The sequence below is a fragment of the Synchiropus splendidus genome, chromosome 1 (assembly GCF_027744825.2).
Source record: "Synchiropus splendidus isolate RoL2022-P1 chromosome 1, RoL_Sspl_1.0, whole genome shotgun sequence".
Lineage (NCBI taxonomy): Eukaryota > Metazoa > Chordata > Actinopteri > Syngnathiformes > Callionymidae > Synchiropus > Synchiropus splendidus.
Genome location: NC_071334.1, coordinates 48,890,514 through 48,906,649, shown reverse-complemented (window position 1 = coordinate 48,906,649; position 16,136 = coordinate 48,890,514). Strand labels below are relative to the sequence as shown.

The 16,136-nt window shown below is 42.1% G+C and overlaps 1 protein-coding gene across 25 annotated transcripts in view; it reads left to right on the top strand.

Moving 5' to 3' along the window:
* Positions 1–15,748, top strand: part of LOC128752323 (formin-binding protein 1) — a 62,267-nt gene extending 46,519 nt beyond the window's left edge. For 5 of the 25 annotated variants that reach the window (XM_053853413.1, XM_053853399.1, XM_053853403.1 and 2 more), the window contains 8 exons: positions 1,529–1,717; positions 7,940–7,954; positions 8,149–8,184; positions 10,789–10,898; positions 11,389–11,521; positions 12,101–12,222; positions 12,314–12,471; positions 13,151–15,748. In XM_053853413.1, coding sequence (XP_053709388.1) covers positions 1,529–1,717; positions 7,940–7,954; positions 8,149–8,184; positions 10,789–10,898; positions 11,389–11,521; positions 12,101–12,222; positions 12,314–12,471; positions 13,151–13,329 — 942 coding nt within the window. In that variant the 3' untranslated portion in view covers positions 13,330–15,748. Of the gene's footprint in view, positions 1–1,528; positions 1,718–7,939; positions 7,955–8,148; positions 8,185–9,350; positions 9,378–10,788; positions 10,899–11,388; positions 11,522–12,100; positions 12,223–12,313; positions 12,472–13,150 lie in introns of all 25 variants that reach the window. The other 20 variants (XM_053853404.1, XM_053853415.1, XM_053853406.1 and 17 more) reach the window with 17 other exon arrangements.
* Positions 15,749–16,136: the final 388 nt, after the last annotated feature.

Genomic DNA, 16,136 nt, shown 5'->3' with positions numbered 1-16,136 from the left:
TTTCACTCACTTATAAGCATGATGGTGAAACTTGGGTGGGTGAAGGTGATTATTGGCATCAGCAATGAGGAGTTACCGAGCTACTTTAGCTTGCTAGCTAACAAGTTAGCGATTCAACACTGACTTATCGGACACTCAGGAAACACCTCTGTTGCTGACATATATTTGTTATTGTAGCTTTACTGTTATAGAGATCTTAGACAATTTTTACTTATTTTATATTATCGGTACCCAACACCACCAAAAGCAACATTGTTTTGTTTTGACATAACTGCCAATAGGCATTTTGTGATTCTGATACTAAATAAGAATAAAGCTACTAGGACACCTCTTGCTAACATTCAGCTAAAAGCTGACGTCACCTAGTTGAAATTGAAAGTTTGAGCTCTGATCTCAGCATTATAGTCCTTTAGCTTCTGCTGAAGCTATGAGGCGAGTCGTGCTCATAGCTTAAGATGACACTGTAGCTGAAGTAAGTAAGTTAATGCTTAACACATCTGTTTACTTGTGCAATCTTCATTGCTAAAGCTGAGAGGCTCCTTTGGCACCTACATTCAGGTGTTCTACTACAGCACTGAAGTTAAGAGACTGTTAAGCTACTTGGGCACAACGCAATGCTCATCTTTGAGGTCTCTGCAAATGTCATTCCTGAAGTTGAAAGGCTAGGCATATGAAGGTTGTCTCTCTTGCAAAAAGGTCATGTTAGTACATTACTTTGCTAATTAAAATTTTTAGTTAATTTTTAGTTAAACTGAGGCGTGACCCTTAAGGAATATGTCGCAGTACAGGTCGTCTCACTACTTTGTGCACTGACCTGAATGCGCGTGTTGGCTAAGATATGTTAGCATTTCAGCAATCTGACTGCTTTAGAAACAGATCTCACAAAGTAGCAACGTGCAAGTTAATGATATGCTTGTTTGAAGTTGTGATGACATTGCCAAACTATTCTGTGGTGCACAGCAGGACCAGCAGACCAGGAAGAAGTGTCGCAGTGGTGCAACCTGTTGATATTGCATTTGTGCTAAGAAGACCTGGAACGCACGCTTGACTTGTCTGAACTGATGAATAATGCAGTCAGACGTTTTAGGATGGAGATGAGCAATTAGATTTCTGTGATGATGACCTGAATCGAGCGGCTCATTTCCTCGGGGAGGTGGCGTGTTTCTCGGCCTAGTTGGCACAAAAATGTGTTTTAAAAATGGCGTGCTGCATGCGCTCTGACTGGAACTCTGCTTTGTTACAGCCGCTCCGCTTTGACACGTGTTGACGCTTCCAGCTCACCTTTTTGTTGTTCTCTTGATTTATTTTCACAACATAACCAGTGACGCTTGTTCGACTACTTCTGTTTGGGTTTTCTTTTGTGTGTTTTAATTTTTAATATTGTCGAGGAGGCTTATTTATTTCGTTTTGTGTTCCCTCTTCTTCCTCCTCTGCCTCCTTTAATTTTTGTTGAAAACTCGCCCCCCCCTTCTTCCATGTTTTTCTCTTCCTCCTCTCTATCTGCCACCGCTCCTTTTCTTACTGGTAGCTTATGTCCCTTTTAACATCCCCACGCCAGCCCCCACCTGCCCCCCCAGCATCATCCCCGCCCTCACCCTCTGCTGTTCCCAACGACCCCCAGTCTCCCAAGCAGCACAAGGAGCCCCTCTCCCACCGCCTCAACGACTTCATGGCCTCCAAACCCAAAATGCACTGCCTCCGGAGCCTGAGGCGAGGGGTAAGTGTGTGTCCCGCGAGCTTTTGCACAAATACGTGCGTGTGCGTGTGCTTGTGTGTGTGCAGCTGAGCTCTTCACCTGCCACGCTGTGTTTGTGAGCAACATGCTCTTCACCTGGTGACCATGTCGTTTCGAAAGTGCTGAGCGACAACTACTTGCTACCAGGGCTATGCATTCCTCTAAATGTCATGATATTATTCAGTATATTGGCAAGCATACCGAGCACGTAAGCTATGGTGGAAGACAGGTGTGCCATCTTACCCTCATGTATATAATCATAATGGCTACATATGCTTCATAGCTAGCCAAATGCTACTTAAACTGGGTGGAACATGAACATGAACATGAGCATTTCAGCAATCTCATTAAGCATTTGAGTTACTTAAAACGTATCTGCATCAGGTAAATGGAAAAAGCATCGCAGGTAAATCATTTGGGCACACACGTCTTCTTTAACACATTTGATACCCCAACCCATCACACACTTAAAACACAAAAACTAGTTGATGAAAATGGATATTACAATGTGTCAGCATCACAAACTGCTTTTTCCACATTACGCGTCAACACAGTAGTTATTAACGTCATTAAGACGTTAATATCAAGAACACACCAGCAAGAAAAGCACAGCATTGGTCTGAACATAATCAGCTACACAAAGGCAAAACAACAGTTGAACAATTTGGCAGCTATATTTCCTCTTCAGCTGCAGGCAATGTGAAACCCCCCCATCCTCTTACAGCCCTGATATCAGTTGTCAATATCATTTATAATAATTGAAAACTTGAGCTGAGTGACAGCTCTTTAACCAACGACAGTGTCCAGCCCTGGTGAGCAACTTAAACAGAGCATGTTGTCTCACTCACCCAGTCCCAAATCTCACTGCTTCTTAAGCCGGCTTCTTTTGCGCACAGTAATGTCACCTTTCTCACTCACCAGCATCTCTTCATCCCCCTTCTGAACTCACAGCATCCTCCCCCTTATCATCATCCCCTTCAGATCACCCAAAACTGCTGATTTGGATTATTTTATTTTATTTTTTTGCTGGGGCTTTGCTGTGTTGACCCCCTGAAAGTGAATAAATCTAAGAGGTGTAATGTTATGAGTGACAATCATATAAACATATGTATATTTATTTTCAAGTGTGATAGAAGACCGACAGCATTGACGGTTAGAGTGTGCTTTCCGGCCATGCACCCTGACCTCCGCTTCTCCCTGACCTCCGGAAAGGGCAGCTGCTCACGTGTTCCTTCCTGTTCTCCTCACAATGATATCACGTTTGTGAGAGGTCACGGTTATTTAAAGCAAGATGTTTCACATCTTCATCAAAGTGAAAACAATGTGTTGCGTCAAGTGTGCGAGGGTATCGCAGGGGAAATGATTGAAGGTTGACAAATAGAAAAGAGGAAGTGAGGTTTTTTTTATGTAACCCACTGAGTTAGCAGGAAGTCGTTTTTTGAAAGCGGAAGCGCCGCAGAAGATTGCAAATGCAGAGATAAAAGCCTCGGAGACAGATTGAAAAGGGATTTTACCAATGTGTCATCATTGGCATGCACAATGGTTTGAAAAAGTCCAAATATAAAATTGGCACCAAATATTGCCAACTATTAAAAACTGCTGGAGCAGAGACATTTATACATGCATCTTGAAAAGTATGGTTTCGAAAATAAAAACAGTTGGTAATAATGACATTTCAGAAAACTACATAAAATTAAAGTATTGGATTTATTTTTTAATATTGATTAAAAATAAATATGACAAAATGTAATAAATTAATGTGATAATAGATCATTCTGAACATGGGTGAAAATCAACTTTTGGCCATGTATTTACATATGGAAGTAAAGTTTAGCCTCTCATATGCAGGTTTGTGCTTGGCAACGAGAAGACATAAGATCAGTATAATAGCTTTTGTAAGGGAAGAATCAAAAATAGAATGCTTTTTTCATGGGGTATGAATAATATATATAATAATTGTGTGTGTGTGTGTGTGTGTGTGTGTGTGTGTGTGTGTGTGTGTGTGTGTGTGTGCGTGTGTGTTAATATGATAATTGGGCCCAAGTTTGGTTCACAGTCCTGGTTCACGCATATTACTCATTCACACACAGACTAAATCATGTTGCTGTATGATGCTCTTTATTGTTACAGAATAGTTGGGTTTCAAAGCATCCCTGTTGATGACTGGTCCATTCAAATCTACTTCCAAGTGTGCTTGGTTGGAAATGATTTAGGAAACATGCATCACATTTCAGTTCATGAAAGATCTCCATATGTGAGTGTAGCAGCGTGGTTGTTTTTGTTTCCCCTGTTCACTTGTCTGACTGCATTTTATAGACGTATCATGAGTCATGTCGACACAAGATAGCGGGCTAATCCACTGGAATATTAGCTCATGTTTTGGACGTGCCTGCCTCCGCCTCACTGGCACAGACTCTGAGCAGCTGCTGGTGGGATGTTGGAATATTTCCTCACTGACGAGTTGCATCTGTAGAGTCCAAAATTGTGTGGCTCTCACTGTGATGTTAAAATCATCACTGTTTCTTCACTGAATCTTAAGTCAGCCAGTGAGGCGGGGGCTATCGCTTAGCCGGCATCATCTGACAATCAAAGCTGTATTCTCTCTGACGACCACCTCAGCAGCAATCGCCCCGGCCCACCTCGCTGCTTTGTAACAAAGAGCTCATGAAGAGGACCCTTGGTCGGCCCACGTACGCGTTTGAAGCCAGACAGTATGTTGTAAGTGTGTGAGACGGGTGCGTATGAGGGCCAGAAGGTGTCTGTCTGTGCTTCTGTGACAGGAAATAAGATCGATGTTCACAGACGACGCAGACAGTTGCCTCGTGAATTTGAAGACTTGTCACAATTCAGGAGGGGAAAATTGCTGACAAAAGAGGCCAGTGTCTGCGTCTGTGCTGGTCACGTGGTACCAGTGACTTCATCCCACATCACATGTTCCGGCTTGACGTTGGCGTCCTGCAGCTGTTTCAGGGACTCCCTACCCCTGAGCTACATCCAGGGGTCAATTCACAAAGTGTCACAAGCACCTGAGAGCGGTGGCCAATGATGCTTTCCTCGCTCTCATCTGCTCACTTTCCTTCAGTTGGAGAAACAGATGAGGTGCTGGTCACACTTTGGAGGTGCAGTTGCAGAGTTAACCCCTCCTGGCGCTTTGAGTGTTCAGCAGCCTTTCCTGTTCTACTATATACCTGTGTATCTGTGTCTGTGCCACTGTTTCGACAGCTTAAGTAGTCTATCATCGTAGTAGTAGTAAGCAGGTTTTGTCTTCACACATGTAGAGTTCTACATGTGAGGTATATTCAGCACAAGTATGGGTACAGAGAGGCAGTGTGCTGTTGTCCTGAGTGGGTCAAGGAGAGAGTGGGGCTGTGTCAGCTCTTATTGTTGCTATGGTGATGATGACTGACAGATGATGTGTGGGAGGAGTCTCCCTGGACATGTCTGCTGATGATTTAGTGGTCTCTGTGGTGAGGAAAAGTAGGAGGTGGAGGAGAGGTTGGGAAGATGGAATGAGCTGGAGAGGAGAGGGAGGAAAGTCAGAATACATATGTATGAATGAATGGAATGGAGGAGGTTTGGGAGGAGAGGTAGTGAAAACAATTCAAGCATTTTGGGTGAGTCATCCGAGCGATGGGCAGAGATAAAGGAGGTGAAGATGACAGTGCAGGCAGGGTGGAGAAGACTGTGATGTCAGAGTGAAAGAAGCTGAGTCAGAGTTGGAGGAGGTGGAGATGAGTGTACTGAGGTTGTCGTTGGGAGGAACTAGAAAGGTAAAGATCTGAAATGAAAAACACAGCACATCGAATGCAAATACCATGTACGTATCATATTAATTCAAAATACTCCACCATATCTGCATTAGATATTACAGTCTGTTTGTTTTATCAATTTTTCATAAACTACGACTATTTTGTCATAAATACCTACATAATATGCTTTTTTAAAGAATGGCATCATGAAAGCAAATACTGTGGGAAGTATATACAGGACTGTCTCAGAAAATTAGAATATTGTGATAAAGTTAATTATTTTCTTTAATGCAATTAAAAAAAACAAAATGCCATACATCATGGATTCATTACAAATCAACAGAAATATTGCAAGCCTTTTATTATTTTAATATTGCTAATTATGGCTTAGAGCTTGAGAAAACTCAAAAATCCTATCTCAAAAAATTTGAATCTTTCCTCAGATCAAGTAAAAAAAAAAAAAAAAGCATATCAGCAAAACAAAATAAAACATTTGAAAATGCCCATTAATGCACTCAGTACTTGGTTGGGAATCCTTTTGCCTGGATTACTGCATCAATGCGGCGTGGCATGGAGGAAATCAACCTGTGGCATTGCTGAGGTGTTATGGATGCCCAGGATGCTTCAATAGCGGCCTTTAGCTCAATTGCACTGTTGGGTCTGGTGTCTTTCAGCTTCTTCTTCACAATACTCCACAAATTCTCAATGGGGTTCAGGTCAGGGGAATTGGCAGGCCAATCGAGGACAGTAATGCCATGGTCAGTACACCAGTTACTGGTGGTTTTGGCACTGTGGGCAGGTGCCAGATCATGCTGGAAAATGAAATCATCATCGCCATAGAGCTTTTCAGCAGACGGAAGCATGTAGTGCTCTAAAATCTCTTGGTACACAGCAGCATTTACTCTGGACTTGATGAAACACAGTGTACCAACACCAGCAGCTGACATGGCTCCCCAAACCATCGCAGACTGTGGGAACTTCACACTGGATTTCAAGCAACTTGGATTTTGCTCCTCTCCAGCCTTTCTCCAGGCTCTGGCGCCTTGACTTCCAAATGAAATGCAAAACTTGCTTTCGTCTGAAAAGAGGACTTTGGACCACTCTGCAACTGTCCAGTGCTTCTTTTCCATAGCCCAAGTCAGACGCTTCTTCCGTTGTTTTGAGTTCAGAAGTGGCTTGACCATGGGAATACGGCTATTGTAGCCCAATTCCCGGACACGTCTGTGAACAGTGGCTTTTGATACCTGGACTCCAGCTTCAGCCCACTGTCTTTGAAGCTCCCCCAAATTGTGAAAGCGGCTCTTCTTCACTATGCTGTTAAGGCTGCGGTCATCTCTCTTGGTTGTGCAGCGTTTCCTGCCACATTTCCCCCTTCCAACAGACTTTTTATGAATGTGTTTTGAAACTGCACTCTGTGAACAGCCTGCTTTTTGACAAATTTCTTTTTGTGTCTTACCCTCCTGATGGAAGGTGTCAATGATGGTCCTCTGGACAGCAGTCAGATCAGTAGTCTTCCCCATACTTGTGATTTAGTTTACTGAACCAAGCTGAGTGTTTTTAAAGGCTCAGGAAACCCTTGCAGGTCTACTTTTTCTTGATATTCTAATTTTTTGAGATAGGATTTTTGAGTTTTCTCAAGCTCTAAGCCATAATCAGCAATATTAAAATAATAAAAGGCTTGCAATATTTCTGTTGATTTGTAATGAATCCATGATGTATGGCATTTTTGTTTTTTTTAATTGCATTAAAGAAAATAATGAACTTTATCACAATATTCTAATTTTCTGAGACAGTCCTGTATGTTGATTTGATCATGGTCATCCAAACTGATTATGACTCAACATTGATATGGATGGATATGATATGGATCTTATGCTGTATTATGTCGTCACTAATAACTTTTTAACGGATTTTTTGTTGTTGTTTATGCGTGTGAGTGGTTATTGTTTTTTCCAAAAGAAGCTGCTCAGTCATGTCATCATTTCGCGTCGTGGATGCTTTGTCAAGGTCCGAGTTGGAAGACTTTGATCTGATTTTCAACCATCAGCACGCAACTTAATTTTCCTGGCTTCCTAGTTGACTCCTCCGTTCTCCAGTTTATAGATCAAGTCTTGTTTGTCTTTTGTCTACAGCCGCTGGTCTGTAGCTCCCCCTGCTGTTCTGTCTCTGTCATTGTTTCAGTAGCGGAATCATTAATTGGGTTTTTCTTCTTTAATTCCATCCGTCTGCTTCCGCCGTAGTTCTCATCCGTCCATCACTGTAGAGCTGTTAGACTTCACCACGGGGGAATAGAAGCGCCTTCTGCGCTTCTTTTTTCGACGACGTGGTGAAGTTTGCCCAGAAATGTGCAGAAAAATGGCTTTTGTTATTCAAGTTTTCTCCTGATGTTGACTTGTCTCTGTTTTTCTCTCCTGCTCTGTGCCATTTTTCTCTCATCCCCCTCCCCAACATGAAGCTTTCTCTCAAGCTGGTAAGCATGACCGTGTCACGACACCCGAGTTGCAGCATGACCACTGCACGCACGTCTCCCCGTAACACTTGTTGATAACTCATGTTGCTTTACTTGGGGATCAGTGTGATACAACGAAGGGCAGTAACATCTTGTCGTTGTCTCATTTGTGTGCTGTTTTTATGTTTGTGTGTTTGCTTTGGTTTGTGGTGCAGATCACTCTCAATTCCCACGTCAGGAATCTCATTGAGGTGATCAGACGTTTTACTTTATTTTGTCCGTCAGCTCGTCTCCTGGTCTCGAGGAATGGCATGTCCCCGTAACCAACACTAATCTAGTCTGATGTCGGATCGATCGTCCTCACACTGCATGACCTTTCCATTGTGTTTTCTCAAAAAGAAGAGTGCAACAATTTGGGAAATGTGCTCAGGAAACACCTTAGATAGATTCTTATAACTATGAATGGAACCTTCACGTATAAGACAAGCAGACAGGTCTGATGCAAGCCAAAGCTGCTTTGAGGTAAAAATCGTCTCAGAACTTGAGAATATGAGCAATGGCCACGATCCTTCAATAGATGGTAAAGGTAGATCAGGTAGATCACAGATCTGAGAGGCCATCTCACTTGTCCAGGTAAAGCCTTTGTTTCTTCATTACTTTGAAAGTTAGCAAGGTGGGTCTTGACTTGATTCCGCCTTGGGTCTGCAATACAAGAACAGCCCTTCAAATTCTGGTATTCTTTTTTCGACTGTGACTGTTGACTGTGGGCTTTTGGAACAGGACAGCTCGACAGCCATAAAACACAATTTTCAGCACCACCTAAATCATCACCAAAGTAGACCAAAAGATGGAACGGAAAGAAACATGGTTTTACTCTTACTCTTTACTCCCGTTCATGTGGAAGTTACATTACATTTTTGCCTTTTAGCACCATGTTACTTTGTTGCTCTATCATCCATGTTTATGCACAGTGCTCGCACCATCTTGTTGAGTCACACAACAGCAGACACTTGAAAAGTTATTGGTAACAGTCTGAGCAGAACCAATCCAGAGATTGTGGGGATACGTGACTTTGAAATGTGTTTGAATACACTTCCTGAGATACAGTTCTCACTTAGGCCTTGTACAATCTTCTGAGTATAAACTGAAGCTTATGATCACAGGTGAATGAGCACAAATCCCAAATTGTTCATCTGAAACTCGCATCTCCGTCTGAACTATTTGGTGCAATTAAAGTGAATCATTAGACAACTAATACACTTCTTGAGACACTTTCTTGGTCTGGTAATGAAGACTGATGATGTAATTGCTCAACATCAACCTGAGGATGGCGCTCTTTAGACCCATCATAGTTATGACAGCAGGTAGAGGAGCATGATTCTGCATGATGATTAACCGATTCTTGTCATGTGGTCAGTGTTGCATGCTGCTAGATGGAGGAAGGGTAAGGTTGCCGTGGTGACCTAGCAACACCTGTAGCTCCTGCAGTCACATCCCAGTGGTGACACAGTGACAAACTTTCACCTACACAGTCGACACGTTCAAGTCTGAAAGCAGTTGTGTATTTGAAAATCCTTCATATATTTTTGGTGAAATTGCATTTATTTACATCTTCTATCAAAGGATGTATACAAAACATGAAAAGTTTGAAAGTCTGACAAGTGGGGAAAGGAATATTTTTATGCATGTTGCTACTGGTAATGAATAGGTTAATAAATAATAAAACATTCATTTGTTTTCCTTTTTTTTCTTAAAGAATGTAATTAATCATGTGAAGTTACCGTAAATTCTGGACTATTAGGAGTATTAGCCCCACCCTCTAAATTTAAGAAGGAAAATAGATCTTGTTCATACATAAGCTGCACCGGTCTCTAAGGCGTGGGTGCGGTGGTGCTGTCTGCGCTGTAGAAAGGTGGTGCACCAGGCTTAAAAATGCATGAGGATCTCTTCTAAACTAGTTTGGAAATCGGGGTCCAGCATGGAGACTGACTCATGAATCAAATTGGGCAATGTTTTGAACTTGAATCATGAACTCCTCACATCTTTTATTCAAATTAAAGTGCTCCAAATGCACTGTTTTCAACACACACCTTTTGAGCGCTTTAAAGCAGCATGACGCTCTTTAGCCTGTAAAATCCATATATTAGTCTGTCGCTGTATAAGACACAGGCTTCTGCCCACAAGAAAAAAAGTATCGGCTTATAGTCTGGAAATTACGGTATGTTCAAACTATAAGGTAAAACAATTTAATTAATGGTTTTCACTGTCAGCATATTTTAGAAAATTCCTTTAAAAACATGGTTATTTTTTTTATTTTGAATTGAAATCAAAACGACATTATAACAAAATAAAAATAAACAGAGCGCAAACCTCCGCCAAGCTCATTTGTTCCTTGTCCCATTTCATGTGTCCTGAAAATTTCATCCGGATCCCTCCATACCTTTTATTTGGAACAAACACAGACAGAAAAACAGTCAGAGTAACATCAAAAGTATGACCTCCTTGGCAGAGGCAAAGATATCAGAATGCCATATATAAAACGGATTGGATATACTGAACATTCTCCTGATTTCTGATATGAAGCGATGTATTTTCACACTTATGAAGGCCCATCTGCCGCTCTCTCACCTCTCTGTTCATGAGTCGATCCATGATCACATTTGTGTCTGGCAGCTGAGTAGGTGAAAGTCCAGCTATTGATTGACAAACCTCTGAAGTGGCTGCAGTATCTTTCAACGCAGCGTCAAACATGGAACAGTCAATAACGTGAAAGACTGAAGAGAGATACTGCACCCAGAGTTTAATAAAGTTGCTTCCACCTCATGGCATTTCCTTTGAATCCCTTTTCTCTGCAGGGTTCTGGACCGGAGGACTTCAGCCACCTTCCCCCGGAGCAGAGGCGGAAAAAGCTGCAGGGCAAACTGGACGACCTGAACAAGGACATCCAGAAGGAGATGGACCAGAGGTATCGGTGTTGTTGTAGAGATGTGCAAGTCACACACTCCTTCAGATCGCCCAAGTGGCTTTATTAAGCGTCTCCTTTAAGTCCAATCAGATGATTTAAAACTTCGGTTTTTAAGTTACTCATGCCTAATTTGTCCTGGTGTGCTCTTCAGTTCTCTTGTTTTTGACGTGATATGTGGGATGAAGTATAAGTCTAAATATGTTTTACTATTATTATTTACTAGTATTTACTAGTGCAATGTGTCATTACAATCACAGAATCACTGAGAGTCTGTGAGTCTGACTTCCACTGACATACAGGAGTTGGACAAAATAATGGAAACACCTTAAAGCTTTTTTAGTTTTAAGGTGTTTCCATGATTTTGTCCAACCCCTGTATGTGACTGGTTAACTAATGTTGATTGTGTTGTAAAATATTTTTACTGACTTGAAGTAAAGTATTTTTTATGCTAATCTTGGCGTGTTCTGACCCACATATGTTGCTCTCATAGGGACGCTCTGGCTAAGATGAAAGACGTGTATGTGAAGAACCCACAGATGGGAGACCCTGCCAGCGTGGATCCCCGACTATCAGAAATAGCCCAGAACATTGAGAAACTTCAGTTGGAAGTTCAGAAGTTTGAGGTGAGTGAGTTACGGCTGTTGCCGTCGGCACTTGTTTGGTTTATCTCTAAACAAAACACAGCTCGGCCATATTTGGAGATGGTGTGCTGCAGCTGGCCATGATGTGCTCTTGGGAGGATAGTGACAAAACATTATCCTTGTGAGGACCGTATGACATTGTGGGGACATTGGGCTGGACCCCACAAGGTTAAGGATGAAAACTTCAAAATAAGTGGGTGATTATAATTAGGTTTAACTTTGGTTCAGAGTCATGGTTAAGGTTAGCCATTTGTTTTCAATGGTTAGGTTTAGGCTGAGAGGCCTAGGGAAAGGGTTATCGCAATGATAATCCTCACAATGTCCACTCAATGATGCTGCTGTGGTTCTTTTTTTCAGCAGTGTAAACATAACAAACATAAAAACACTGTTTTACTGAGCTGTCTAACATCAAACCATTGGGATTTTCTTGTATAGATAGTTTTTCTTCTTATTAATAAACTATTTAACTCACCTGAAGCTTTCTAAGTAGACAAGATGCATGTAGAATGTCTGCATCAATGGGTTCATTCAAAAGCTTGACACTTGTCTCTGTGTCTTCAGGGCTGGTTAGCCGAGGTGGAGGAGCGAATGCCGTCCAAGAGCGACTCCAACAGGAAAAGTGCAATCTACGAGACACAGAACAGCACAACGGTCAACAACAACTGCGCGCAGGACAGAGAGAGGTATGCTAAACTCCAACCCAAGCGGCGAAGGAGCCACGACACGGCGGCCATTTCACACTATATTCACTGAGTGTGTGTTTCGGCCCTCGAGCAGCCCGGACGGCAGTTACACAGAAGAGCAGAATTCAGAGACTCAGGTGAAAGCCACCATCAATCCGACGTCCAGCACACCTGAGTTTGATGACGAGTTTGACGACGAAGAGACGCTGCCAACCATCGGAACGTGTAAAGCGCTGTACCCGTTTGATGGTAATAAACACAACACTGCAGTCAAGTAATATCAGATTAACGCAGTACTAAAGGAGCCACAACTTGTGACTAGCTCCCTCTACGACTAACGCCTGACTTCAAGAGCTGCTGCTCAGCACTCCTATTAATGCATATAATGCATATACGCTAACGTAATAATAATAATAACAATAACAACAACAATAATAACAATAATAATAATAACAACAACAACAACAACAATAAGAACAATAACAACAACAATAATAATAATAACAATCACAACAATAATAATAATGACAATAAGAATAAGAATAAGAATATCAAAGTAATAACAAAGTAGGCTTCATATGCAGGAAACCATGTAACTGTATAGTCGTCGAGGAGCAAGCTTCGAGGACTCCAGTAGACAGCCTCAGGGCTCCCTTTCTTCTGTGTGAGGTGGTTAAAGTTATTGTCTCGTAATGATGCCTTTTCTGCGATGCGCTTAGAAACTGACTTTACTGCATACCTCTACCTCCCTCTCACCTTGGACCTCACCTCACCTCCCCCCAGATTCTGCTCCAGGATTCCTCTTGGTCCGCTTCTAGCCCCTGAAATGACTTCACAAACATCCAACATGACAATTGTGGCACCAAAATTACTCACAACTGTGAATGGTTGGTGGCTAACCGTCCCATTTTGCCTCCTCTTCCTCCAGGTCAGAATGAGGGCACCATCTCTGTGGCAGAGGGCGAGCTGCTGTATGTGATCGAGGAGGACAAAGGGGACGGGTGGACACGGGTGCGCAGGAACGAGGAGGAGGAGGGATACGTGCCCACGTCCTACATTGAGGTCTTTTTGGAAACAAACGCCAAAGGTGCTATGACATACATTTAACTCAACCGTGTGACTGTTTGTGTGACCACACTGGACTACAACACACACTTTGTCTTTTGTGCCTCACGACACTGAAAGTGAACCGAGTCAACCGGAAAGAAGAAAGTCTGTAAATGCAGTCCCTCGCTACTCTTTTATTTTCCCCTGCTGCCACCTAGTGGTCACTAGAAACAGCACAGTGTTACAGTTCAAGCGCAGACGATCGATGTTCAAGATGCTGTTTTTAAAGACAAAGAATCTCTTAAAGCAACTCTATGTCGTTTCACCTTTACTTATGGTTGGATCACATTTTGAAAGTGATAGTTTCCAAGTCTATCAGAATTATCTGCAAACGTCAATAATGAATTATCACGTCAGCGATTACTTGAATATGATCTTCTCTGACTGACTCGTTGTGTCTGTTACCAAAGTGAACTGTAATGTGGTTTCATGCTCATGTTAGTGTTAAAACAGATGAAGTGAAATTAACCGAAGCATCAGGTAGCCTGGCTATAAGATAAACTTTGCAAATATATGATTGCAGAATTGCAAAGAAAACAAGACTTTCAGCTTTCGACTAAAAATGAACAGGACATCTTCAAAGATGTATGTGTGTCACCTCAGCTGTTTTTTCCATTGGCCCTCAGACGGTGCTGCTGGTCATTAGCCACTGCAGGTAGAAGATGTACTGAAGAGAGAGACACCACATCAGCTGTCTTACTGTGAACAACTAGCACAACTTGTAATTCCAATTGACTTATGAGACACAGATTCAGAGCGAGCTTGCAGCGATACACTTTAACTGTCTTCTTACCTCTTAAAAAGTAGTCGTCAAAATGGATCTGAGAAACAGACACAGTGTTGCTTTAATGTCAACCTCCAGACATTGCTGTACTTGACCAGACCCGCATGCTCCATGTGCAATTATGCAATATACTGCTGTAAATATGAAACTATTTTTCTAAACTACTGCAAAACATGACAGTCGCATGCTGTAGATAGACAAACTTGTAATTATTACCACCACTTTTTGTTAAAAAGGAGTCTGCCGTTTTAATTGCTTTGATATTGTTAGTGTTGAGATGTTCTGGTGTTTTCTTCCAGGCCAGTTTTAGACGCAGTAATGGAATTAGTGCTACTGAAGTTCTCTGGTGAGACCGTGTGGGGGCGAAGCGATGTTGTGCACGAGTCTGATGAACGCATGATGTCATTCCACTAGAACGATGGCGACATCACCATTAAACCTCAGACACTCGTGGTTCAGCATGTGCGCAGTGGGATTGAAAAGCATGAGGAAGGGTTTTTTTTTTTTTACAATGACTTTCGGCATGTTCATAAGAGTCGGCTAAACTTTCTAAGCGGATTTTAAGATTCTTACTATGTTCCTTTTCGGTCCAAAATGATCCTTCATAGTTTATTTATTCTTCTCCACCGTAGGGCTGCACAATAACAGGATGTTTTCCCATAACATTATGACCAGTAGCCCTGTTTGTCAATGCTCAGAAAAGCAGAAAATAGTCTCAGTTTACCCTTTAGTTAGATGGTGGGGGTCTCTTGTGTTGTGTCACTATGTTGGCACTGTAAGTCATTTTTAGTTGGGCTCTAGGCACAAGCATTATATTCAACTAGAAATACAATTTACTAGTGTTCTGCTAAGCTTTATTAGCTGCATGTGCATTAAAGTGTTTTTTAGTGAAAGATAATGAAAAAAGATGAAAAAGAATGTTTGGTTTTCCCATTTTACTTCATTCCTTTATTTCAATCTTTGTCAACTAAATTAGCCCCTAAAATGAAGCCATCTCAGGTAGAAGTTGGGGACCTGTTATCAGGATTCATGTGAGGTGTCTTGTGAGTTTTGCTTTGCTAGCATTTTCAATAGCCTACCAGCCTGTAGAATTTGAACTTCAATGTTAGGTGGAAGATCTTTCACATACCTTTCACTTCATCTTGAGCATCAAGGTTGTTTTTTTTAGGTGGCGCTCCGTGCAGTGTCAATTGTTTGACGGTGTTGTTCACCTGATCCACATTAGATGCAACGCGAGGCTAGTAATGTGATGGTATAATGTTATGTTATGTAGCCCTGCGTCACCTCACCTGACACTCAAACCTCCACCTAATGCTCTTCTTTGTCATTTTTGTTCGTGTTTTTTTTTTTTTTTGCCTTTATTCCAGATTCCTAGAAGTGCGGCTGGCCGAGGAGCGGCAGGGCAAGCAGCCTCGTGGAGACCACTGCGCTGTTGTTCCTCACAAACAGAGACACGGCCAATTTAAGATTTCCCCAAACCTAATAAACCGTCGAGCGGTGCTTCAAAATTCATAAACCTCTGACACAACAGTAACCGATCCATTCGCTTCGACACGTTTTCAGCAGAGCTTTGCTTCTTAATTACTAACACGCTTGCTCCACCGCTGTCAACAGCCCCACCCCCACCTTTAACTCCTGAATTCTGTTTGTCCTGTGTCCGGCGGAGGAGGAGGATGGAGTGGTCAGAGACAGGAAGAGGAAGAACCCTGGACACTTGTGCACTATAGAGGGCGCTCTTATAAAAAATATCTCTGAGTTAGGTAGAAGGTTCTGTTTTCATGAGGGACTAGTATTACCACGGGACCTGCCTTAATTCACTCGGTGACCATGTATTGCTGTCATGGTGCAAGTGTGTTTAGAAAAGTGTTTCTAAACACACAGTTTGATGACTCTCCGGAGAAAATGTTCCTAAACTTTGATAAGTTGATTTGTGCCAGATGAGTCATTGAAGAAAATTTCTATTTTGTATTGGGGAGGCATCTTAACGGTCACACCCAGGATGAAGGAGCAACAGACATTTAAG